This window comes from Linepithema humile, chromosome 5 (genome assembly GCF_040581485.1).
Source record: "Linepithema humile isolate Giens D197 chromosome 5, Lhum_UNIL_v1.0, whole genome shotgun sequence".
Lineage (NCBI taxonomy): Eukaryota > Metazoa > Arthropoda > Insecta > Hymenoptera > Formicidae > Linepithema > Linepithema humile.
In genome coordinates, this window is record NC_090132.1 from 15101358 (window position 1) to 15128594 (window position 27237).

Genomic DNA, 27237 nt, shown 5'->3' on the forward strand with positions numbered 1-27237 from the left:
GGTCTGTTCTTTATAGCTGAACTGGTTGCACTAGTTCAGAGTTTATCTTTCTCCTTCCAATGTGGAGGGAAAAAGATAAACTCTGAACTAGTGCAACCAGTTCAGCTATAAAGAACAAACCTAATGGATGCATCCAGTACAACCGCTCACTAAGGGCCTATCCAGACAAACTTGCATAAACGCATAAACATATGCATAAGAAAATTGATTGGTCCATAAGCAAATGCATAAGGAAATGGACCAATCAATTTTCTTATGCATATATTTATGCAATTATGCAAGTTTGTCTGGATAGGCCTTAAGCGGCTAAGTAGTAATTGAATGTGATTGGTTATTACCTTTGAATCCATGGTGAATAACTACACAAATAATTTTACAATTTTTATGGACTATACATCGTATTTAAATATCTACGTGTATTATGAGTATTGAATAAACAAATTTAGAACTATATGTTTATTAATACTTAAAATTTGAAAATTATACTTTTACTTTACGTTTATTGTTTTATAACGATAAACTGCATATATTACTTTACAAATTGCATATAAATAGCTGCAATTTGAAAATATGTGGCATTTTACATAACTGAAAGTGGACTAGTTCAATGCATAAAATGTACAATTTATTAAAAATACAAGTGTCTTTGTCATAAAAAGATTTTGTGCGCATGTGTATATGTGTGTGCAATTTTCCTAACATATTTTATATATATGTATATATACATTTTTTTTAAATGTTCCAATACATATCATTCACTCTCTATTACAAAATTCAAATTGTGTTTTTGATTTATATATATATTATATATATATATATTTTTTTTATATATATATATATATATATATATATATATATATATATATATATATATATATAAGAATCATATGTAATGAACAAATATGAATCATAAAATAAATGAAATCCTTTTTGCCATTCCTAACGTCAATGAGTTATACCAGGGGATCCTGGAGTTGGTTAATCATGTGGATAATGTTTTTTTAGCATCTTGTTTGGTACATAATAAGACTTTTCAAATTTACAAAAATATCGACCAATATCTTTGTGATTAATCCATACTGATTCTTCGCACTTTGTTAAGCACACTAAAATCAAAGAAATATGCTTCGCAATATATAAGACATAAAAATATAATTTATAAAGATATATCTAATAATTTGTTCATACCTTCGGGGATGTAACACTTTTCACCATTTTCACAGAGGACTATGTAATATGGTCTTAAATTAATTTCACGGAAAGAAAACAAATGACAGATTTCCATTAAATCATCGTATTCTCTACCTTAAAAAGGGCATATTATTTACTTTTGAGGTCTCTGTTCGTTGTCATCGCGACGGTTATCGATCAGTTATTATAGAGATAATTGCGTTTGACAGTTTGTATTTTGACAGCTTTATTTGAACAGCTGTCTGATAAGTTTAAGGTGATACAAGTGTTTAAACAGATACAATTAAAGGGATACAAAAGAACAGAATAAAAGGTGCGCATGTATGCCTAGTATAGTAAATTGCTTACGTCTCTCGTCCCATCCAATTATCACACCCCTATTCTTCAAAAAAAATTTGCGCTCTCGAAAAGAAGTATAAAATGTTACGATCATTCCAACTGCAAATGTTATGATTATTGTCCTTTGCTTTGGTGTTTGGTTGCAAAGTGGCTGCAAAATAGAACTTAATGTCAGAAATTATCATACATTCTTTTCCATAATTACATGGAAAATTTGCGTTTAAGATATCATAATTTATTGAGTTAAAAAGACTAACACTATTTGTTTTATATGCATTAATTTTACAAAAATATATTAAATAATAAATTCAGTTACTTCATTATTTTAAATTATATGATTTGTTTATAAGACAATATAATACTTAAAATAATTTTATTACTACGTAAATTAGACATTCCGATAGAACTTGTGGTAATTACATACCATAACTGGATTTATATGGTTCCTAAATTTATTCAACAAGTGTTCAGCGTATCTTGCCTCCGAAGGGTCAGTAACCTTACAATTATTCTGCAGAAATATAGAAGCACTAAATTTATTTAAAAATATCGTTTGCTTAAAGTTACACTTATATAGAAACATGTTTATGCAATAGAAATGTTTAGATTTTTTTTAATTTATACGAACATTTCGTTTTATATATAACTATTTATGTGTATATGTTATACACAGAATATTTACATACCTGAATCTCCTCCAACCCAACTATGAGATTGGATAAATCCGTCTGATACTGAACATATATATCACATAGTGCAACAATTGCAAACGTATCTGGTTTTATTAGACACCATAATTCCAGATACGACCGTTGTATAATTTTTTTGTTTTCAGTTGCTAAATACAAATTAGCATTCATATGTGACATCACCTTGAAATAAAGATTATGACATAAGCAAAGCTAAGATTGCAAATTTATTTTACTACTCTTTTTCTATTAATAATATTATCATATTAATGAAACATGCTCCATACTGACATAATACATATTAGCTAACATCTCCAACTAATTTTCTGCTATCTATTAAGTTCATTAACTATTACTATAAAATATAAATAACTGCTAACCTCCACAGCACTTTTCTTTGTATACTCAAGAATACCATATTTTGCACTATTAATTATAGGACAGTAATTTGTACACGGCATTTGTCCATTACGCATGAAGTCAATACAAAAACATTCTTTTTCTCTGAGATTTGTGGTATGACTGTGATAAAAAAAGATATACATATAAATACATATAAATATGATAAGGAAGAAAATTTAGGCTAGCATTAAAATTATACTAATACTATTTCGGTCTCCAGCATAAGTAGGTAGTACTTCCACGGAATATTATATCGCAGCGTATACCAAGTCTTCTCGCCACACTGTGATATATTGTTGCTAGAATTACCGTAGTACCAATTTTATCTTGTAAAACCTGTCACAAATTACATTAAAAAATATTAATATTGACACATAACAAGAAAAGAACTGTGCTGAAAACATCAAGTATTCATAATGTATTATAATTTATAAGTATTTATAATTAATAACTTACGCAATCTATATTAGACTGTTCTAGGCCTCTCTCGTGCAAATAATCGAGCTCCGTACTTCCATGAAAATCTAGTTTATTATATAAAACTTTACAAAGACTCTCTATAATCTGACTTCCTTCTATGCTATTCCAATGATTGTCATCGATATTATTGTTTTTCCAAAAGGAAAGCTGCTCTCTTGATATTGAGCATATTGGATGCGCCGAATAATTATTTTTAAGGCACTCCAATACCTGCTGTGCAATCTTATCCAGTGACGTACTCACATACAAGTAAGACACATATTTCTGGGGTTGATACCATTGTGCTAAAATGAAGGCTGCCTTTTCTAAAATCTGTTGTTTCTCAGGATAATTTAGAAATTCGTGCACCTTCTTCCTTAAACGATAATGCTGCAGGTATGAGAGAAGCTTCTCTGCGTAATATCTTTGTGTCAAATCGGATTCCCTAAAACATTTTATATACAATATTTAAAATCTAATATTTTCTGAATTAAATATGTAATAAATGCGTTATAATCTGCTGTATTAACAATTTGTTAAATCTTACATTGGAGATTCTGTAAGCAACCTTATCAGCTCATTTACAAAGAAATAATAATTCATGAAATATGCGCCTTTATCTGAATCAAACAGTGAATTGAAATCCCTAAAGTCAACATCAAATAAATCATCTTTGTAATAGTGTTTCTCAGACATCTGCGACAAGTAACGCCATAATTCTTTCTTAGATTTTACACCTGCTTTTATATGTTCAAGAAAATCTTTATTTTCTAGGCACAGTTGTTCGTCATATTCTTCTCTTAGATGAGGCCATCTAAAATTAAAACAAAACATGTCATTTTTCAAAATTATATAATTTTACACATTTTACAGTTTCTTTATATTTTCCAAAATTACAGGCCAGATAAGATTATTGTAACAGAAATGAAAATTTTTCAACAAACGTTACTATACATTTCAAAATTTGACTAAAATAGAAAATTTATTCAAGGCAAATGAAATAAGATATTTGCTTATCACTAAACTTGCATCCCGAATAAGATAAATTAAGCTTGTTTGCACAAAAACCAAAATAAAATGAAAAATAAAGTGAAAAAATACCTCTGATAAAATTTCTTTCGCCAAAGTGCATTGTCTTTGGTTAATAGGACATAGAATTGGTTGAATGAGAGAGCTAAACTCATAATATCCTTAAAGCTGATGCTCTCATCGCATAAAATGTAATTAATCTCTTCAGTGTGCAAGTGCGCTATTGTAGTCATTGCATAGATAGTTCAGCGAAGTACGAAAGAGCCTGAAATTCACAATAACGGCAAGTATGTCCGTTATTAATCGTTGTACAACTAATTTCGTGTTATTTACAAATGTGCAAAACATATCACTCAAGGTGCCTTTTTACGTTGACGTTCAATTTCAGCGGTAAATAACACGTGACCGTAAATGACCAACTGCTACAGTAATTTTGGTCACGTGTTTTCTCACCAGGCGAATGAATTCTATACATAGGCTGCGTTTCCTTTGGATGTTTATGCGCTGTGAGCGCTTACGCTTATAAGCGCTAATTTCAATCGTTCTTTTTGGTTTGTGAGTGCTAAAGCGACGCTTACAATAATCGTTTCTTTTGATCTTACTAAGCGAATGAAAGCAGTATCAAAATATCAGATAATGAAAAATTAATTATAGTATTTGCAACACCAATGTTATTTGAAATAATTGATGATACTGAAGATCAAAATGCTTATTATAAAAATGTAGAAAAAATATAAAAAGTTACCGACCAAACACGCTCTATAACAACACTAATCCGCGGTTGCAAATTTACATTGATAATGTTATATCAGCTTACAATGATGAAACATTTAGATCACATTTTAAGTATGTATTATGTTTTTATATTTTTAAATCATATAGCTTGATAAATTCAAGTATATCTATAAAAAATTTTTTCTTTATTTCAAGTATTATAGAATTATTTTTCTAAAAATATGATGTATTTCTTTCAGAATGATAAAATCAACATTTCATCTTATATTACATTATTATCAGACTTTTACTTTTAGAACTGAACCATTTCCAAGAACTAAACAATTTCTTTTATAACATATGTTTGTTTTAAAATGAAATTGTTTATTAATGCTCAGTGAACGCCGCTTGTTGATATAATATTTAGATTCTACGCACAATAGAGAAAATATTAAAAATGAGAGTATATATTAAATATTATAAGAAGAGCAATTTGGAATTATTTTTTATTGCGTTCTCTTTCTAAACTTGTACGCCCACCGCTTAGGGCCACTTCGACCAAGTTCCGGTTAAAGAAATCGACGATCAACTTTTAATATTACCAACAATATTTCGGTTGATATATTCGTCTCACTAATTTTTTTCTATTATAAAATGCTCAGTGTTTTATTTGTCATGTTGTCATCTCTATATCGACGATTAAATTAACCAGAACTTGTGACATGTTCGATTATACGGATTTTGATAGACCCAAGGTTCATTAACGGTCGTATCAGCCGCTTCAGCAGACTCAACAGTCGGACAACGTTACTAAATTTTCCGCTGAATTTCGACGTTAATTCATTGGTTCTAAAAGTAAGAGCCAATCACGTTCGATTGTTACTAAGCGATTTGTTCTGCTAACTGCGGCCAATGACGTCATTGCATCGTCTCCACCAATAAGGGCCGTTTCAACGTAAATTAACTTTAATCTCGGTTCAACTTATTTTACATCTTTTTCTAGTTCTAAGAATTAGAACCCTTTTATTAGCCCTAGGAGTCATAAATTTATAATAAAATAGTGTTTGATCAACTTTGGGTTGATCAAAATCCGTATAATCAAAAACGCTATGTGATTGGAATATTACATTATGGAAAATTCACAGTATTACATTCCCGAAGGTATGAACAGATTATTAGATATATCTTTTAAGTTATATTTTCATGTCATTTATATATTGCGAAGCATTATATTTTTTTTATTTTAGTGAGTTTACAATGTGCAAAAGATCAGAATAAATTAAACGGATAGATGGATAGATGGATTAAACTCTTGACTATGAAAATATGGACTACTAAAGCCAAGATCTATAGAGGGTGTTTACGATAATTCAAGTTCGAGTTAGTTTCACTAGGACCAAAAAATGAGATAGACATAACCATCTAGAATCTTTATGATTTATGACAACTCGACGCTGTCTTGTATTGCTTGAGTTATAGCGTTTTCGATTATACAGGATTTGAACGACCCAGGGTTGATCAATCACTATTTTACTATAAATGCAAGTCTTTCATTGGTGGAGAGGTTGCAATGACGTCATTAACCAACCCTGGGTCGTTCAAATCCTGTATAATCGAAAACGCTATTAAATTAATTGAATTTGTTGAGTTTATAGAGCAAATTTTATTGTAATAAAAAAATGTCAACTGCAAATTAGTCTATGAAAGAAACAAATAATGTTGGTATGTTTGTTGGTATACCTCTTTAATAAATTAATAATAATATAATTAATATAATATAATATAATAACATATAATATAATATAATAATATAATATAATAATAATATAAATATAATATAATTTTATAATAATAATATAATTAATAATAATAATAAATGACATTTTTCTATTACAATAAAATTTGCTCAATAAACTCAACAAATTCAATGAATTTAACTCAAGCAATACAAGACAGCGTCGAGTTGTCATGAATCATAAAGGTTCTAGATGGTTATGTATATCTCATTGTCGGTCCTAGTGAAACTAACTCGAACTTGAATTATCGTAAACACCTAGAGAGAGAGTGCCGTCACATAGGCCGGTATTCATAGTCCGTTCTTATATTTAAGATTGTCTTATAGCGTTTTCGATTATACAGGATTTGAACGACCCAGGGTTGATCAATCACTATTTTACTATAAATGCAAGTCTTTCATTGGTGGAGAGGTTGCAATGACGTCATTAACCAACCCTGGGTCGTTCAAATCCTGTATAATCGAAAACGCTATTAAGCACGGACTTATATTCGCTCTCTTCGTCACACATAGATTGTGTCTGACGAAGAGAGCGAATATAAGTTCGTGCTTAAGACGATCTTGAATATAAGAACGGACTATGAATACCGCCCATACAGCCCGTAATCCGTAATCCGCACCGGAAGTCCGCAGAAGTTACTAGGTATTTCGTCCGTAACGTTACGTGTGTTTTTATCTCCTTGTGTTCCATGGAGCCGTAAATACAGTCGTAAGGCCGGAGCACAGACTTTTACATAAAGCATAACGCATAAGCATAAGGAAATTGATTGGTCTATATATAAGCATAAGCAAATGCATAAGGAAACGGACCAATCAATTTCCTTATGCTTATGCGTTATGCTTTATGCAAAAGTCTGTGCTCCCGCCTGTAACGGTAGTACTATTTTTTATTTAACAAATTATAATTATTTATTTGTATTTTATTCATAAGAAAACTACAGAATATATTATAATTTTAACAAAAGTTTTAATTAAATCGTTAAATTTAGTTAAATAAATAAAATTTAAAAAAGCATTACTAGCAATAACTAGTAACTTGTAGTAACTTTTACAGAAATTTCATGGAATTACGGCTCCATGGGACACAAGGAGATAAAAACACACGTAACGTTACGGACGAAATACCTAGTAACTTTTGCGGACTTCCGGTGCGGATTACGGATTACGGGCTGTATGTGACGGCACCCTAAAAAAGGTTACCTCATACGCAAAGAGAGACGAGCGGCAAGAGGGGCAATGATGATGTCATCTGCGAACAAAAGCTATAGGTTTGTTCTTTATAGCTGAACTGGCTGCACTAGTTTAGAGTTTATCTTTCTCCTTCCAATATGGAGAGAAAAAGATAAACTCTGAACTAGTGTAGCCAGTTCAGCTATAAAGAACAGACCTTATCTCAAACAGCTACTGTTTGCAGATGAGATCCAAGATCTATAGAGAGAAGGTTACCTCACGCGCAAAGAGGGACGAGCGGCAAGAGGGGCACATGCTGAGCGGGACGAGCGGCAAGAGGGAAGCAATGATGATCTCATCGTCAAACAGTAGCTGTCTCTCTCGCACGTTTTAGTGTTTTCTCTCTCACTCCTTTAATATAGAAATGCTTTGAGTTTTTATCGAAAAAATATTTTTATTTTGTAAAATATTGATAGCACTGGAAATTGCGTAATAAAAATTGAAAAGTAAATTAGAAAAGCGCTATAAATTACATATATTGCAAATTATAGCGCTAGATATTTAACGTTTATAATATTAAATATCGCTGAAACAAATGCATTTGTGATACAAATTGCTTTGTACTCGTATTTAGACTGTAATATCAATAAAAATAAAATATAATTTGGGGATATACACAAAAAACATCATTTGTAAAGTAGTAAAATAAAAGAAAAAATAGTACATATTTAAAAATTATTTTTAAAATAATATTTACTGTTTATATGCATTATTTACAAAAGAAATACTATAAAAAAATTTATTTTTTATATTTAATTGTGAAAATCTCAAAAATTGTCAAGAAATTGTAACTGAAATTCATAAATGTAAGTTAAATTATTTCTTCGGTTTTGTTCATCTGAATATGTTAGGGGAAATAACAGACAAAATAATTAATATACATACCTTCGATTTTTACTATATAACCTCTTAAACTAAGGCACTATAAACGTGAGTATTCTACCGTTTGCTCTGATCTCCGCCATTTCTGTTCCGTTCCCCCACTCCTTGCCCTCTCACCACTATCGCTGAGCTGACAAGTTTATTAGCGTTTTCGATTATACAGGATTTGAACGACCCAAGATTGGTTAATGACGTCATTGCAACCTCTCCACCAATGAAAGACTTGCATTTATAGTAAAATAGTGATTGATCAACCCTAGATCGTTCAAACCCCGTTTATTCGAAAACGCTATATGATGATTAGATTATGGTTTCTAAGCTGCTCGAACCACGGACTAAGGAATAGAGGGACGGTGCACAAGCTGTTCCGGTGGAGCACGTTTGCGGCGGGGGGGGGGGGGCCGCCATATTCGTTTAGTAATCACCACACATAGAACTCACTATTTGCGTATATGTGAGAAATGAAAGTCAGATCCTGCGCACAATAAACAAAATAGGAAATAGAAATAGAAATAATTATTAAATATTAGAAATAAGAAATTGGAATTATTTATTTTAAAAATAAATAAAATAAAAAAAATTAATGCATAAATTAAGAAATAAGAATTGGAACTAATTAATATATTTTATTCTCTTGTTACATGTAAAATAATTTTTCTTTTTAATATTAAATGTTTATTGCTATTTCTAATATTTTGTCTACTGTATGCAGAGCCTTAGAGTAATAAAAGTTAAAGTATTTTATAAAATTTATAATACAACAATAATAAAATCGCCTAATCTCTTTATGCTTGTCACTCGTTATGTCTAGTGGCACCACTACACGAGTGTAACCATGTCACAGACACAGAATCTCTGTGTGAGAATCGCTACATCAATATGGCGGAAAGCAGTCCCTCTCGCACGCTTGAGTTACCGTCCCCTTTCGCCTAAACTAGGACTTTAGACTCAGTCCCTCTATTCCTTAGTCCGTGGCTCGAACTCTGTATTTGCGTGTATCCGACTGTGAACAAAAAAAAAGATAAATGCCTTGCTGCGTTGCAGTCAATTGTACCAATAGAACAGAAAAAGGTGTTCGAGTATTTGCATTTCCTGTGGATGATATTCGTCGACAGCAATGGATACGTAATCTCCGCAGAGAGTCTTGGACACCAACCAAATATTCGCGCCTCTGTGAAGTAAGTTTATTCTCTTAAATGTTTAATTTACGTAGCTTTTTCTGTTTGTTTTGGATCATGGATCGTTTTTTTAAGTGTAGTTTAGATTTGTCACCGTTTGAAATTACATAAATATGAATAACTGTAATCGATAAAGACATTTATCTTATAAGCAATTTTTTTATTTCAGAAACATTTTGAAGAATCACAGTTTGAGATTGATCGAGCAGATAATTGGCGAAAATTAAAATCAAACGCCATACCAACACTTTTCGATATACCTGATCCACCTGCAATGAATAAAAATGAAACAGATGAACCAAATACAAATGCCACTGCTGAGAAAGACGTAAGTTTCTATGATACATTACAGTAAGATAAAAGAAATGACATGTATTAATTTGTTTGTTTATTTATTCATTTATTTATTATTATTATATTTATGGGCGTGACTAATACTCTTGTACACATCGTACGAGTGATTAAATATAAACATAAGATTAATGAAAAAATTTACGTCTTTCTCAGCAATGGCATTTGTATTTGGTTCAACTGTTTCATTTTTATTAATTGCAGGTGGATCAGGTATATCGAAAAGTGTTGGTATGGCGTTTGGTTTTAATTTTCGCCAATTATCTGCAGTCTCAAACTGTAATTCTTCAAAATGTTTCTGAAATAAAAAAACTGCTTATAAGATAAATGTCCTTATTGAGATTACAGTTATTCATATTTATGTCATTTCAAACGATGACAAATCTAAACTACACTTAAAAAAACGATCCATGATTCTAAACAAACAGAAAAAGTACGTAAATTAGAAATTTAAGAGAATAAACTTACTTCACAGAGGCACGATGATTTGGTTGGTGTCCAAGACTCTCTTTTTGTTCACATTCGGATAATCAAAATACACGTAAACACAGAGTTCGAGCAGCTTAGAAACCATAACCTAATTATCATAAACTTGTCAGCTCAGTGACAGAGGCGTGATGGCAAGGAGTGGGGGAACGGAACAGAAATGGCGGAGACCAGAGCAGACGGTAGAATACCTACATCTTTAGTGCTCTACTAGAACTCGGTCCGAGATCTTGGACTGAGGGAAAGTTACTAGAACTCGGATCATGTACACACTGAATTTGGATACAAAACTCGAATAAGAAGCTCAAACGAAAAAATGCGTTGTGTCCCATTTTTCGGTACAAGTTATTGCGAGAGTTATTAGATTTTACTAGTTTCTTTTACTATCTGTCAAGACAAAATATAAGATTCTTATAGTGATACGAGATACTGTGAACAATATAAATAATATTTTAGTAAGTAATTATAGAATTGAAAAAATAAGAGAAATATAATTCTTAAATAAAATAAATTAATAAGATTAATAATTAATAAGATTTACATAAGTAGTTATTATTAGTTTTAATGCAGATTAAATTAGACATTAAAAATATATTATAACCTATATATACATATTATTTTTCAAGAAAAGTATAATAATATATAAAATTGATTTTCAGAAAAAACTTTTTTTATAATAAAAAATGGATAATAAAGAAAATGTTAAAATTTTATTAATGTTATATCAACAACATTCTTGTTTATATGTTACAAAAAGTGTTGATTATTATAATCGTATGAAACGAGATCAAGCTTTACAGATAATCTGTAATTAGTACAAAGAATTAACAGGACAACCACTAACAACTGAAATTGCAAAAAAAAAATTAATAATTTAAGATCGCAATATCTGGACCATCTAAATAAAATAAAACATTCGAAATCAAGCGGTGCATCACTTGATGATATCTATAAACCAACTTGACAATATAACATAGATCAGAAAATCATCGTAAAGAATCGTAACTCGATTACAACGCTAACTATATTCAGCCAAGTGTAAATATTATTGTTCGAGGACTCGGACCGAGATCTCGGATTGAGTTCTAGCATCGTGAACACAAGGCTTTAATCCGTGTGAAAGATCTAATAAAATACTTCAAACACAAATAATAATTACTGATCGTTTACTGAGCGCTCTGTTTACTGCACGAAAAATCATTGGTTGTTGCCATGAAGATTAGAGACCAGGAGGCCGAACTTAATAGGCGATGGCGTCAGATTATGAGCTCAAAAGTGGTCATCTGAATTAGTTCAAAATGCTAATCGAGATGTCGCTTGCATTCCACGACACCGTCCTCACAGTTTTACCTCTCTATTCTTTACATCTTTTGTTCTTGTGTATGTATACGCAAGCGTATATGCATATGTAAGGGCGGTATTCATAGTCCGTTTTTATATTCAAAATCGTCTTAAGCACAGACTTATATTCGCTCTCTTCGTCACACATAGATTGTGTCTGACGAAGAGAGCGAATATAAGTTCGTGTTTAAGGCCGGCGTCACATAGAACCCGTAATCCGTAATCCGCACCGAAAGTCCGCAAAAGTTACTAGGGATTGCGTCCGTAACGTTACGTGTGTTTTATCTCCTTGTGTCCCATGGAGCCGTAATTCCATGAAATTTCCGTAAAAGTTACTAAAAGTTACTAGTTATTACTAGTAATGCTTTTTTTAATTTTATTTATTTAACTAAATTTGACGATTTAATTAAAATTTTTGTTAAAATTATAATATATTCTGTAGTTTTCTTATGAATAAAATACAAATAAACAATTATAATTTGTTAAATAAAAAATAGTAATACCGTTACGTGTGTATTTACGGCTCCATGGGACACAAGGAGAAAAAACATACGTAACGTTACGGACGCAATCCCTAGTAACTTTTGCGGACTTCCGGTGCGGATTACGGATTACGGGTTCTATGTGACGCCAGCCTAAGACGATCTTGAATATAAGAACGGACTATGAATACCGGCCTAAGAGTTTTGCGATTCGAACGCCGCCTATCGAGTACCACCAGCATTACTTCAGAAACCTGATTTTGGTCGCATTTCTGAAAGCCTAGTTCGGCCTCCTGGTCTCTCTTCTTCATGGTTGTTACCTTTGAATCCATAATGTATAACTACGTAAATAATTTTATAATTTTATGGATTACATATATATATCGTATTTAAATATCTACGTATCCGCAAGGATGGCTGAACCGCACAGTTATTTGGGCTTAGCAAACCCCAAGATCTATAGAGAGAAGGTTACCACATGCGCAAAGAGGGACGAGCGGCAAGAGGGGCAATTGCAGAGAGAGGCGAGCGGCAAGAGGGTCAAATGCAGAGAGGGACGAGCGGCAAGAGGGGCAATGATGATCTCATCGGCAAACAGAAGCTATCTCAGACAGCTATTGTTTGTCGATGAGATCATCATGCTCTCCCCTTCCCTCATCGCCGCCCCTCACCATCGCTGTTTCTAGCTTCCCCCTTCCTTCATCGCTCCTCGCCATCAAGCTGTTTCTAGCTCCCCCCTTACTTCATCGTCCCTCGCCCTCAACCGGTTTTACTGAGGTAACCTTCTCTCTATAGATCTTGAGCAAACCCATGGATCTGAGCTCACACACTGCGGTCATACATACACATATACACTAGCGCATTTACACCAGTGTTCCGATTAGGGACCGGTTGCTTAGCGTATATGTGGCTTTGCGCTTGCGCGGCGATGGAAATGCAGTGCCGACACACGTCGTGTGCAGGACTTTACGCGGGACTTTTGACAGGATGAGGTTAGGAAAATAGAAATAAGGTAAGGCTTTTTTATTTATTATAATTAAAATTTATAAAATAATTAAATTATATATATATAATGTATTTTTGTACATATATATATATGTATATATATTTTATTTTTTAATACATTAAAAAAATTTTTATTACTTTAAATGAAGCTGGGTAACGGTCTCTTTTTATATGTACGAGACACTTCATTGACACCGTATGGCCGCACATGCGCAAACAAACCGGTCCCTAATCGGAACACTGATTTACACATTACACACAGTGATCAGTGAACTAAATTAGATTGTTATTTTTTAAGACAAAAGATTGCACCATCATATAAAAACATTAGCATCCATTATCTTATAGACCTTTTATTCATTTAAAATTCCCTCGCATACCCTCTTTTCCTTTCACCACCGAAATAGTATAGTATCCATCGAAATCGCGAACTGACCAATATGGCTGAATGGTAGCGGTTCACCCCTCCGGAGGTGGACAAATAGAAACGGAAGAAGAACCAACTACATGTATTATGATTATTGAATAAACAAATTTAGAACTATATTTTTACTGATTAATACTTAATATTTAAAAATTATCCTTTTACCTTACGTTCAATGTTTTATATGATAAACTGCATATATTACTGGGTGGACTTCCGAAAAGCTATCACCTCCGATTTGGCTGACATTCAGCCTAAATACTTATTTTATCTAGTAAATAATATTTCCAAATAGATTTTTGGCGTAAATGCTCCCTCCGCCTCCTAGACCCCTCATAGGAAAAACCGTTTTTGTTAATTATTTCAGAAAGTATTCATTGTACAAAAAAAGTTGTCCAACAAAAAATGAAGCTCATAAAAAGCTCTACAAATAAGGTCTTATACATATTTTATCTAACTCCAATATTTTAGTCGTTATTATCAAAAAACTTGTAAAAGTCTCCATAGGAGGAGCGGTACCCACTGCAACCACGCATACACTTTGCAACGCAAAGCGAGGTTCCACATGGATTTACGAATTTCTACGTAAAGCGAGATTCAATCCAGACCCTATGTGTACAGTTTTTTGATGGCGGAGTCCTTCGTATGGGGGCGGCACACACAGCCTCCAGATTTCTGATAATGACTAAAATATTGAAGTTAGGTAAAATATATATAGGACCTTATTTGTAGAGCTTTTTATGAGCTTCATTTTGTGTTTGGCAACTTTTCCGTACAAAAAACACTTTCAGAAATAATTAACAAAAATGGTTTTACCTTTGAGGGGGGGCTGGGGGACATTTGCGCCAAAAATTCATTTGGGAATATTATTTACTAGATAAAATAAGTATTTAGGCTAAAAATCAACCAAATCGGAGGTGATAGCTTTTCGGAAGTTTATCCATATTACTTTATGAATTGCATATAAATAGCTACAATTTGAAAATATGTGGCATTTTACATAATTGAAAGTGGACTAGTTCAATACATAAAATGTACAATTTATTAAAGATACATAAGTTTCTTTGTCATAAAAAAATTTTGTGCACGTGTGTATATTAGCGTTTTCGAATAAACGGGGTTTGAACGATCTAGGGTTGATCAATCACTATTTTACTATAAATGCAAGTCTTTCATTGGTGGAGAGGATGCAATGACGTCATTAACCAATCTTGGGTCGTTCAAATCCTGTATAATCGAAAACGCTATATGTGTGTGCAATTTTCCTAGATATTTTATATAAGTATATGTATATATACATTTTAAACAAATGTTCCAATATATATCACTCACTCTCTATTACAAATATACGAATTGTATTTTTGATTTATATATATATATATATAAGAATCATATGTAATTTTCTAATAATCTATTATCTATTATATATATATATATATGTATATATATATATAATATGATAATAATATATATATAATTATATATATATTATATATATATATAATAAGAATCATATCTAATTAACAAATATGGATCATAAAATAAATGAAATCCTTTTTGCCATTCCTAACGTCAATGAGTTATACAAAAGACCGGAGCTGGTTGATCATATGGATAATGTTTTTTTAGCATCTTGTTTGGTACATAACAAGACTTTTCAAATTTACAAAAATATCGACCAATATCTTTGTGATTAATCCATACTGATTCTTTGCACATTGTTAAGCACACTAAAATCAAAGAAATATGCTTCGTAAAAGTAATATATAAGACATAAAAATATAATTTATAAAGATATATCTAATAATCTGTTCATACCTTCGGGGATGTAACACTTTTCATCATTTTCACAGAGGACTATGTAATATGGTCTTAAATTAATTTCACGGAAAGAAAACAAATGACAGATTTCCACTAAATCATCGTATTCTCTACCTTAAAAAGGGCATATTATTTACTTTTAAGGCGTTTTTTCGATATCATCGTGACGGTTATCGATCAGTTGTTATAGAGAAGATTGCGTTTGACAGTTTGTATTTTGACAGCTTTATTTTAACAGCTGTCTGATAAGTTTAAAGTGATACAAGTGTTTAAACAAACACAATTAAACAGATACAAAAGAACAGAAAAAAGGTGCGCATGTATGTCCTAGTATAGTAAATTGCTTACGTCTCTCGTCCCATCCAATTATCACACCCCTACTCTTCCGAAAATCTTTACGCACTGGAAGATAAATATCAAATGTTACGATCATTCCAACTGCAAATGTTATATTTGTTCTCCTTTGCTTTGGTGTTTGGTTGCAAAATGGCTGCAAAATGGAACTTAATGTCAGAAATTAGCATACATTCTTTTCCATGATTACATGGAAAATTTGCTTTTAAGATATCATAATTTATTGAGTTAAAAAGGCTGGCACTATTTGTTTTACATGCATTTATTTCACAAAAATATATCAAATAATAAATTCTGTTATTTCACCATTTTGAATTATATAATTTGTTTGTAAGATAATAAAATACTTTAAACAATTTTGTTACTACGTAAATTAAATATTTCATATATAACTTGTAGTAATTACATACCATAATTGGATTTATAAGGCTCCTAAATTTATTCAACAAATGTGCAGCATATCTTGCCTCCTCAAGGTCAGTAACCTTATAATTATCCAGCAGAAATAAAAAAGCACAAAAATTATTTGAAAATATCTTTTGCTTAAAGGTACACTTATATATAAACATGTTTATGGAATAGAAATGTTTGGATTTTTTTTAAATTTACATGAACATTATACAAATATTCATTCTGACATTAATTTCTTGCTGCATAGTGTAAGAAAACAAATGTTACAAAAAATAAGAAATTTTTATGAATTAAAAAAATTGTTTATCTACATTTATTTCCTTTTATATATAACTTTTTGTGTGTATATGTTATACACACATTTATTTACATACCTGAATCTTCTCCAATATAACTATGAGACTGGATAAATCCGTCTGATGCTGTATATATATGTCACCTAGTTCTTCAATTGCACGTGTATCTGGTTTTATTAGACACTGTAATTCCAGATACGACCGTTTTATAATTTCTTTGTTTCTAATTATTGAAACCAAATTAGCATTCATATGTGACATCACCTTGAAGTAAAGATTATGACATAAGCAAAGCTAAGATTGCAAATTTATTTTACTGTTTTTTTTCTGTTATTAATATTATCATATTAATAAAACATGCTCCATACTGGCATAACACATCTAGCTAGCATCTCCAATTGATTTTCTGTTATCTATTAAGTTCATTAACTATTGCTATAAAATATAAATAACTGCTAACCTCTACAGGACTTTCCTTCGTATACTCATCAATATTATAATTTGCACTATTTATTATAGGACAGCCATTTCTACTAGGCATTTGTCCATTACGCATGAAGTCAATACAAAAACATTCTTTTTCTTTGGTATTTGTGGTATGACTGTGAGAAAAAAGTATACATATAAATATAAGAATGAAAATTTAGGCTAGCAATAAAATTATACTTATACTATTTCGCTCTCCAGCATAAGAAGTAGTTAATAATACGTTTATGGAATATTATATCGCAGCGTATACCAAGTCTTCTCGCCACACTATGATATATTGTTGCCAGAATTACTGCATTACCAACTTTACCTTTTAAAATCTATCACAAATTACAATAAAATATATTAATATTGAGATGTAACAAGCAAAGAATTGTTCTGACACCATTAAGTATTCACAATGTATTATAACTTATAACTTACGCAATCTATACTAGAGCATTCTATAAATCTCGGAAAGAAATTATCGAAAAACGAACTTCCTTGAAATTTTAATTTATCATATAAAACTTCACAAAGACTCTCTATAATCTGTCTTCCTTCTATGCTATTCCAATGATTATCATCGATATTATTGTTTTCCCAAAAGGAAAGCTGCTCTCCTGATATTGAGCATATTGGATGCGCCGAATATTTATTTTTAAGGCACTCCAATACCTGCTGTGCAATCTTATCCAGTGACGTACTCACATACAAGTAAGACACATATTTCTGGGGTTGATACCATTGTGCTAAAATGAAGGCTGCCTTTTCTAAAATCTGTTGTTTTTCAGGATAATTTAGAAATTCGTGCACCTTCTTCCTTAAACGATAATGCTGCAGGTATGAAAGAAGCTTCTCTGCGTAATATCTTTGTGTCAAATCGGATTCCCTAAAACATTTTATATACAATATTTAAAATCTAATATTTTCTGAATTAAATATGTAATAAATGCGTTATAATCTGCTGTATTAACAATTTGTTAAATCTTACATTGGAGATTCTGTAAGCAACCTTATCAGCTCATTTACAAAGAAATAATAATTCATGAAATATGCGCCTTTATCTGGATCAAACAGTGAATTGAAATCCCTAAAGTCAACATCAAATAAATCATCTTTGTAATAGTGTTTCTCAGACATCTGCGACAAGTAACGCCATAATTCTATCTTAGATTTTACACCTGCTTGTGTATGTTCACGAAAACCTTTATTTTCTAGGCACAGTTGTTCGTCATATTCTTCTCTTAGATGAGGCCATCTAAAATTAAAACAAAAAATACATGTCATTGTCCTTTATATAATTTTACACATTTTACAGTTTCTTTATATAATTTTCCAAAATTATACAAGCCAGCTAAAATTATTGTAACCGAAATGAAAATTTTAAAACAAATGTTACTATACATTTCAAATTTTGACTAAAATAGAAAATTAGTTCAAGGCAAATAAAATAAGATATTTGCTTATCACTAAACTTGCATCCCGAATAAGATAAATAAAGCTTGTTTGCACAAAAACCAATGTGAAAAAATACCTCTGATAAAATTTCTTCCGCCAAAGTGCATTGTCAGTTAATAAGACGTAGAATTTGTTGAATGAGAAAGCTAAATTCATAATATCCTTAAAGCTGATGCTCTCATCGCATAAAATAATAATAATCACATCAATGGGTAAGTCCGTTATTATAGCCATTGCATAGACAGTTCAGCGAAGTACGAAAGAGCCTGAAATTCACAATAACGGCAAGTTTGTCCGTTATTAATCGTTGTACAACTAATTTCGTATTATTTACAAATGTGCAAAACATATCACTCAAGGTGCCTTTTTACGTTGACGTTCAATTTCAGCGGTAAACAACACGTGACCGTAAATGACCAATTGCTACTGTAGTTTTGGTCACACGATTTCTCGCCAGGCCAATAAACTCTATACATGGGCTACGTTTCCTTTGGATACTTATGCGCTGTGAGCGCTTACGCTTATAAGCGCTAATTTCAATTGTTCTTTTTGGTTTGAGAGAAGTAAAGCGACGCTTATAATAACCATTCCTTTTAATCTTAGTAATAGAATGAAAGCAGTATCAAAATATCAGATAATGAAAAATTAATTATAGTATTTGCAATACCAATGTTATTTGAAATATTTGATGATACTGAAGACCAAAATGCTTATTATAAAAATGTAGAAAAATATAAAAGTTACTGACCAAACACGCTCTATAACAACACTAATACCGCGATTGCAAATTTACATTACAAATGTTATATCAGCTTACAATGATGAAACATTTAGATCACATTTTAAGTATGTATTATGTTTTTATATTTTTAAATTCCCAGACAGCAGGATCTTTAGAAAGAGTTCAAAAAGTATTCTCTTTTTTTAATTCTTTATGATCTGCTAAAATGATTACAAAAAATTGTCTAAAAGTGCTCTTTTCTGAGTTCTTTAACAGTAAATCAAAAAGAGCTAACTATGAACTTATATTTCTAATACAAAATAGTTCATCATAATCAGCTCATTTTGACATCATAGAATATGATGCGTGAAAACAAAAAACACGCATCACCCAACCTGACTCGGTTGGATTCTTGTTGGTCATCCATATATTATTCGTCGATTATTCTCTTTGTTATTTATATTTACCCACAAAGTACTTTCCAAGGGTGCGTTCGGGCAGCTCGCTACCGCGCTATCAACGCTAACGCTACTAGCTCCGTTCACGGAGCCAAGATAGCGCTAATGAATGCGAGCTCCGTGAACAGCAATAGCATAGCGTGGTAGCGTGCGTCTGCTAATAAAAATGGAACAAGATCGTAAAAAAGCAATATTAACAGCAGTAGCACTTATAATACAAGAATTAATAGATTCATCGTCTAACAGTGATGATGGTAAAGATTTAAAAATAATAGAATAGAGTATGAATGTAAGAAAACATGTATCATGTATTAACATTAAAAATTAAAATATCGGCATTTCTCACATTTTCCGTTGAATTTAGATGAATGTTTGTAATAAAATTAGGTGTTATTATTTTCAACACGTTAAATGCTGGACAAAAGATCCAGTCCAATTATAAATCTTTTGTCCAATATTAAACTAGTTGGAAATAATAACACCTAATTTTGTTACAAACATTCATCTGATAATTCAACGGAAAATGTGAGAAATGCCGATATTTTAATTTTTAATGCTGAGACATGGTACATGTTTTCTTACATTTATACTCTATTCTATAATTTTTCATTCTTCACCATCATCACTCTCAGAAGATGAATCTATTAATTCTTGCATTATAAATGCTACTGCTGTTAATATTGTTTATTTACGATCTTGTTCCATTTTTATTAGCAGAAGCGCGCTACCACGCTATGCTATTGCTGTTCACGGAGCTCGCAAACGCTAACGCTATCAACACACTACCTCGGAAGGAATAGCGTTGATAGCGCGCAGTTATGACGTATCACACTACCATTAATGACGTCATAATTGCGTTTGGTAGCACTACCAGCTAGCTCCGTGAACAGTCGATAGCGCTAAATAGCGCTAATAGCGTCTCCCCGAACGCACCCTAAGTCTCGCAGTTTGCAATCTCACAGTGCATAAAAAACACGCAGTGTGTGAAATTGTTCCTGGTACAACGATCTCTGACGCAATTTTTCACATGTAATTTTTTGAGGTATATTTGTTCCCAGTAAACGAGAAATTATTGAAAGTTTAGAAATAGGATTGAAAATTATTGAGAAGAATTAAATAAAATTCAGCATCATCGTAAATAAATTCTTCTCAGTAATTTTTAATCCTATTTCTGAACTTTCAATAATTTCTCGTTTACTAGGTTATATGCATAAAAAGCTCTTTATGATGAAATCAAAATGAGCTCAGAAGTCGACGCATCCGAGTACATTATGAGCACGTTCTAACCACCTTCTGATCTAAATTTATCAACTCAGAAAAATTTTTGGAACTCTTTAGGAATATTATATGAGGTCATCATGCTGTCTGGGTTACATAGCTTGATAAATTCAAGTATATCTATAAAAAACTTTCATTTATTTCAAGTATTGTAGAATTATTTTTCTAAAAATATGATTTTTTTCAGAATGATAAAATCAACATTTAATTTTATATTACATTATTATCAGACCTTTACTTTTAGAACTGAACCATTTTCAAGAACTAAACCATTTCCTTTATAAAGGCCAATGACCACAATGCTAGAAATCGGTCCGAGAAATATATAGCCAATAAAATTTTCGTTTTTCCATAAAAAATGCAAGTTGATTGGTTATACATTTCTTGGACCGAGATCTCGAACCAATTTCTAGCATCGTGGACATTGGTCTTAACACATATTCGTTTTGAAATAAAATCGTTTATTAATGCTCAGTAAACGCTGCTCGTTGATGCATTATTTAGGCTGAGTTCCACTTGGTGATCGCAACGCTCGTGAACATTATCTATCTTTCTTTAACTTTCGATGAAAAACAAAGATAAAATGATTCCACAAGCGTTGCGATCGCCAAGTGGAACGTACCTTTATAGCGTTTTCGATTATACAGGATTTGAACGACCCAGGGTTGGTTAATGACGTCATTGCAACCTCTCCACCAATGAAAGACTTGCATTTATAGTAAAATAGTGATTGATCAACCCTGGGTCGTTCAAATCCTGTATAATCGAAAACGCTATTAGATTCTACGCACAATAGAGAAAATATTAGGAATGAGGTTGCAGTTTCATGAGCTTTGGAACTGCGGATCGGCGGAATGACGTCACAAACAGAGTTGACCAATCTCAGCTGACTCGCAGTTATCGTTTTGCAAGTAGGAACTAGCTACTGTCACATGGAGCAAAAATTCTTCGTGCAGGTATCAACGAATCACAGAGCGTCTTCATAAATCCATTTTCAAATGCATAAAATTAATGCTTTCGTAGACAATGTAATATTCATATTTTATAAGAGTAAATATTTTAATTATAATAAATATTCATAGATATTTCCATTATATACTCTTAAAGGCCAATGTCCACGATGCTAGAAATCGGTCCGAGAAACATATGGCCAATAAAATTGCCGTTTTTTCATAAAAAATACAAGTTGATTGGTTACATTTCTCGGATCGATTTCTAGCATCGTGGACATTGGCTTTTATGCTTAGAACATATATACTGGAAGGGGCATAGTTGACTTGCCGTTGTCCTCAACATCTATCTATCCTTGTCTGTACATTTTATTGCAATACGCATGCGTCGATTATGTTGATGTGTGTGATGACAAACTAGACAAGCTTATCTATGACAAGCCTTCCAATATAATCAAGTCTAAAGAAATAATCATAAAAAAGTATACAAAACTAATACTATTTAAACATCAATAAAGTTTTTAAATATTTTTTTATTATTTATTATAATAATTTTTATTGTACTAGTTACTATATATACAAGATATAATTAAAATAAGATAACAAACTTTAGAGGAGCGAGAATATTACATAATAATAAATATTACTTTTTTATTTTTCATTAATAATATATATTTTATATCAGTAACAGTGGGTTTGACGGACATATGTTGATGTCAAATTTTTTTTTTATGTTTGTTCTCGCTCCTCAAAGTTTGTTATCTTATTTTAGTTCATCCTGTACATCCTGTATATAATTATTGTTCATTACAGTATTTGTTTTTGGTTGTGCATCATTATTTTTATTTTATTTTGCAAGACTATTATTACATATTACTACATATTATTATATATAATTTATAATATATTGCAATTATATTATAATATAACTTAAAGAATAAATTGTTATAATCAAATTTTCAAATGCCTTCCACCTATTTTAAATCTTTCTACTTTCAACTTAAACGGTTATTCATTCGCGCAAGCGCATTGACCGATTTCGTACAGACAAGGATAGATAGATGTAGGGGACACTTTTGTTATGTATATTTATAGCGTTTTCGAATAAACGGGGTTTGAACGATCTAGGGTTGATCAATCACTATTTTACTATAAATGCAAGTCTTTCATTGGTGGAGAGGTTGCAATGACGTCATTAACCAATCTTGGGTCGTTCAAATCCTGTATAATCGAAAACGCTATTAGATAGACTATGCCCCTTCCAGTATATATGTTCTAAGCCTTTATGCCTGATCAGATTACACATTAAAGATTAAATTTGACCAATCAGAACAAAAAACTTTTAGCTCTTTTTGTTTTGTTACATTATGTATACTATAAGGGTGCAGTCCCATTATGCACGGATCGGATTTCTCACTAGAATTGAGTGTTCCGTTCACGTTCCGTTCCGTAAAAAATTTCTCTACCAGTCCCATGTAGCAAAAACGGAACGGAATGTCGCCTCGATCGCAAGTAAATGTACCTAATTGCGTTAATATTTCGTTATTTAAATGTGTTTGAAGCAATTATATACATAATTTCTGCAATTTTCTTGCAAATTACATTGCTATGAGTACTTAAAAATACTGAATTATTAGAGTGAAATATATTTTGTAACTATATTTCCGTTCCGTTTTTGCTACATGAGACTGGTAGAGAAATTTTTTACGGAACGGAACGAACACGGGTGAAAAAACGTAAACTATATTTTGTAACAGACAGTTTTAACCTCAATGCGACTAAAAATATCCTAAATTCATAGAGATGGATGAAAAAACAGTTTTATTAGTCATATTAAAAATACTGCAAACAGCGAAAAATTTACCAACTTGGTATGCTGTATCGGTATTTGAGAGAGTGCGAAAGTTGTATTTAAGTTATAATATTTTATTGCAAAAGCAAGAAAATATCAGAATGCAGCGAAAATACTGGGTAATATTTAATAATACGGCCAATATTTACACAAGAAATGAGGCGTTTACAAGGTGCAAGTGACAATTTGATTGTGGAAATGCAAACGATCGATCGTTCCGGACAGTTCCGGATGTTCTAAACAGACAGAAATATGCGTTCCGATCGGAAGAAACAGCAGGATCAAAAATTCACTAGAATTCTGGTGAGAAATTTGATCCGTCAGGGTGCCGTCACATACAGCCCGTAATCCGTAGACCGAATTCCCACTGAGCGCGTCACGCGTCGACGTCATCCGTCGCGTCACGAATTAACCAATCAAAACATCCCATTTTATTCGCGCGGCAAATGATGCAATAAAATGGGATGTCTTGATTGGTTAATTCGTGACGCGACGGGTATTTGGCCGTAATCCGCACCAGAAGTCCGCAAAAGTTACTAGGTATTTCGTCCGTAACGTTACGTGTGTTTTTATCTCCTTTTGTGTCCCATGGAGCCGTAAAACAGACGTAACGGTAGTACTATTTTTTATTTAACAGATTATAATTGTTTATTTATATTTTATTTATAAAAAAACTACAGAATATATTATGATCTTAACAAAAGCATTATTTAATGCAATTAGCAATATTAGTTTAATGAATATTATAAGAGTTATGTAAATGTATATTTTATATATTATTATATAGGGCATATATATGCGCGCGTTACACGCGCGCCTTTCTTTTCTTTCCTCTTTCTGTTTCTTTTTTTTCAACACTTTAAACTTATCAAAGCTATTGAATTAAAACTGTCGAAATACAAATTGGCAAACACATTAATTTCTATGACAATCAATTTTATATATTATATATTTGAGCACTTCAGAGATAGAATCTCTCTCTAAAGAAATTGTTCGCTTTTAAGTCACATTTTTTTCAAAAAGTTATTTTTGTTTAATTTTTTTTACCTTTCCAAATAATCCCAATATCTTAGCAAAATTTGAGTGTTTTTAGTTAACTAATTGATAATTACAAACATTGCCTAATTATTGGTGATTTTAATTTCAATTTTCTTTTAATGTTTCGTATTCTAAATATAATTCTATGGGTATAGAAATTTATATATATATTGCAGTTTAATTCTATATCACTGGAGATGGCTCATCCTTTCAGTAAGATCGTTGATTGATAGGAGCTCAAGGGAGGAGGCTGTTGTAACCAGTTTAAAAAATCGAAAAATTGTCAAATCAAGAGAAATAATCTAAACAACATTGTAAACTTTGTGTTAATTACTTACGATTAGTTGCAGTGTTTGCAGGTGGTTGAGAAATTATGCCCTGATGATTAGGACCTGGACCTCCCATACCCATCATTTGATCATTTCCAGTTCCCTGACGTGCCAATGTCTGAGGAGCGCCAATTGGATCAGGCATGCCATTGTTAGTGCCTGCAGTACCTGGTGTATTACCAGTTCTACCTTTCTTTGAATCTAAAAAAAAAAACAGATTAAAGTGATATATCCAAGAATTATTGCAAAACTGTCTTTAACTGTCTTCAATGTCAAACAATTTCTGAAGTTACCATATATTGAAAAAATTAAAAAAGAATTGAGCAATACTGGGTGTAAAACTTTAAGGAACATTACTTATTTCTCTGACGTGAAGAATTAATCTGGCGATAAATCCGAAATATTCTTCCTGCAAGAAAAAAAAAAAAAAATTAGTAACGCTAGAAGATTTGTCGAAGGCAATATATTGAGTGATTATACTCTCTCTAAACTAAATAAGAGTAATAGGTAATATAGATAATAGGTTTAAAATATTCACTGCTATATTGATCTTATTAAAAAATTTCTAATTGATCAGTACATCCAAAAAAATGCAAAAAATATCTAAATTAATTACAATAGCAAAAATAAATAAATATAAGTAATATTATTGTAAATTTCATTTCATTTTTAATAAAATTTACAAACCTTAGATTTTGCGTTTTGAAAGATATAATTCTCCATTTCAACGCTCTTCATTGTTGTGGGCATCCCAGGCATCTGTATAGCTTCATCTCTGTCGTAAAGATATTTATAATTATACTTCCTTAATTTACTGCATATGAAACTGTTGGAAAACTCAGTTAAAAATAAACAAACCTGTTATAACTTTACATGCATAAAAAGCTGATATATTGCTTTGTACAAATAAAAAAATAAAACATATATATGAGCACCTCAAAGGTAAATGTTAAGTCACATAAACATCATTTTTTAGGAGAAGAATCTAAAGAGATTTTTCGCATTTAATATGCTTTCAGTAAAATATTTATAATCTTTGTAGATTTTTTTATATTCTGTTCACAGATATACGTAGTTTTTCACCAAGAAACACAAATCGACACAACCGACACAAGTATCACTCTGTCTTTGTTCGATTATCCACTGAGCAACAGAGAAAATAATACTTTTGTATCAACTTATTGCAACCATATCAAACTTTGATGTTTCAGAAAATAAAGTTGTTGTGATTACGGAATATGATTTTGATGTGACTTAATATTCTTTACGTGGTGAATGCATTGCGACTTAACTTTATACAGTCACATCTTTATTTTATTGAAATCATTTGTCCTTAGGTAGAAATTTGAGTATAGAATCTTATAACTCAATTTTTGAAAAAAAATGTGACTTAAAAGCAAAAAATCTCTTTAGATTCTATCTTTGAGGTGCTCAAATATATAATATATAAAATTGATTGTCATAGAAATGAATGTGTTTGCCAATTTGTATTTCGACAGTTTTAATTCAATAGCTTTGATAAGTTTAAAGTGTTGAAAAAAAAGAAACAGAAAAAGGAAAAAAAAGAAAGGCGCGCATATATATGCCCTAGTAATATATAAAATATACATTTACATAACTCTTATATCACTCATTAAACTAATACTGCTATTTACTGCTATTTACTGCTAATTACATTAAATAATGCTTTTACTTTTTAGATGATTCAACTTACATTTTCGTGATAACATTCTGTCGAAAGTTTTGTGTCTTCCACGAATCGTCTGAAGCCATGATTTGCGATTCTTTAATTATATAAATAAA

General features: G+C 31.3%; 4 protein-coding genes across 11 annotated transcripts; 1 reads left to right on the forward strand and 3 right to left on the reverse strand.

Annotated features, from left to right (window-relative positions):
* Positions 1-603: 603 nt before the first annotated feature.
* LOC105668117 (F-box only protein 21-like) lies at positions 604-8967 on the reverse strand. Of its 2 annotated transcripts, XM_067355221.1 has the most exons (11): positions 8734-8967; positions 4182-4374; positions 3628-3894; positions 3078-3525; positions 2827-2957; positions 2600-2741; positions 2217-2402; positions 1955-2041; positions 1540-1681; positions 1189-1305; positions 604-1106 (listed from the first exon to the last, which is right to left on the reverse strand). In XM_067355221.1, exons 2-11 carry the CDS (start codon positions 4340-4342, stop codon positions 979-981), a joined length of 1809 nt encoding a protein of 602 aa, XP_067211322.1. In that variant the 5' UTR covers positions 4343-4374; positions 8734-8967; the 3' UTR covers positions 604-978. The 2 variants fall into 2 exon arrangements, 1 of the variants encoding a protein (XP_067211322.1); XR_010890273.1 differs by lacking the exon at positions 8734-8967 and having other exon boundaries at positions 1189-1301; positions 4182-4503.
* A 488-nt stretch (positions 8968-9455) lies between these two features.
* On the reverse strand, positions 9456-27202 carry LOC105668136 (F-box only protein 21-like). 7 transcript variants are annotated; one of them, XM_012360350.2, is made up of 14 exons: positions 27149-27202; positions 26122-26209; positions 25444-25635; positions 18885-19074; positions 18342-18608; positions 17792-18239; positions 17552-17688; positions 17340-17481; positions 16958-17143; positions 16583-16657; positions 16167-16308; positions 15816-15932; positions 10728-15727; positions 9456-9733 (listed from the first exon to the last, which is right to left on the reverse strand). In XM_012360350.2, the coding sequence occupies exons 4-13, from the start codon at positions 19040-19042 to the stop codon at positions 15570-15572; spliced, it is 1830 nt and encodes a 609-aa protein (XP_012215773.2). In that variant the 5' UTR covers positions 19043-19074; positions 25444-25635; positions 26122-26209; positions 27149-27202; the 3' UTR covers positions 9456-9733; positions 10728-15569. The 7 variants fall into 7 exon arrangements, with proteins under 7 accessions (XP_012215773.2, XP_067211317.1, XP_067211321.1 ...); XM_012360351.2 differs by lacking the exon at positions 9456-9733 and having other exon boundaries at positions 15587-15727; positions 15816-15928; XM_067355216.1 differs by lacking the exons at positions 10728-15727; positions 15816-15932.
* Positions 9756-10587, forward strand: LOC105668123 (peroxynitrite isomerase THAP4-like). The gene is made up of 3 exons (XM_067355239.1): positions 9756-9908; positions 10078-10236; positions 10464-10587. Exons 1-3 carry the CDS (start codon positions 9756-9758, stop codon positions 10584-10586), a joined length of 435 nt encoding a protein of 144 aa, XP_067211340.1. The 3' UTR covers position 10587.
* On the reverse strand, positions 25294-27207 carry LOC137000198 (mediator of RNA polymerase II transcription subunit 15-like). The gene is made up of 5 exons (XM_067356153.1): positions 27149-27207; positions 26122-26209; positions 25792-25843; positions 25444-25635; positions 25294-25355 (listed from the first exon to the last, which is right to left on the reverse strand). The coding sequence occupies exons 1-5, from the start codon at positions 27205-27207 to the stop codon at positions 25294-25296; spliced, it is 453 nt and encodes a 150-aa protein (XP_067212254.1).
* Between the last annotated feature and the right edge of the window lie 30 nt (positions 27208-27237).

Coding starts and splice junctions, on each gene's coding strand:
- LOC137000198 (XM_067356153.1), bottom strand. CDS start 27,207: ATGGCTTCAGACGATTCGTGGAAGACACAAAACTTTCGACAGAATGTT. Junction 25,844..26,121: donor TTCAAAACGCAAAATCTAAG/GTTTGTAAATTT, acceptor TTTTTCTTGCAG/GAAGAATATTTCGGATTTAT. Junction 25,356..25,443: donor TGCAAACACTGCAACTAATC/GTAAGTAATTAA, acceptor TGGTTACAACAG/CCTCCTCCCTTGAGCTCCTA.
- LOC105668136 (XM_012360350.2), bottom strand. CDS start 19,042: ATGGCTATAATAACGGACTTACCCATTGATGTGATTATTATTATTTTA. Junction 17,482..17,551: donor TTATGCTGGAGAGCGAAATA/GTATAAGTATAA, acceptor TTTTTCTCACAG/TCATACCACAAATACCAAAG. Junction 16,309..16,582: donor GCCTTATAAATCCAATTATG/GTATGTAATTAC, acceptor TCCATTTTGCAG/CCATTTTGCAACCAAACACC.
- LOC105668117 (XM_067355221.1), bottom strand. CDS start 4,342: ATGACTACAATAGCGCACTTGCACACTGAAGAGATTAATTACATTTTA. Junction 1,306..1,539: donor AATTGGATGGGACGAGAGAC/GTAAGCAATTTA, acceptor GCCCTTTTTAAG/GTAGAGAATACGATGATTTA. Junction 1,107..1,188: donor AAAGTGTTACATCCCCGAAG/GTATGAACAAAT, acceptor CTTTGATTTTAG/TGTGCTTAACAAAGTGCGAA.
- LOC105668123 (XM_067355239.1), top strand. CDS start 9,756: ATGCCTTGCTGCGTTGCAGTCAATTGTACCAATAGAACAGAAAAAGGT. Junction 9,909..10,077: donor AATATTCGCGCCTCTGTGAA/GTAAGTTTATTC, acceptor TTTTTATTTCAG/AAACATTTTGAAGAATCACA. Junction 10,237..10,463: donor ATGCCACTGCTGAGAAAGAC/GTAAGTTTCTAT, acceptor TATTAATTGCAG/GTGGATCAGGTATATCGAAA.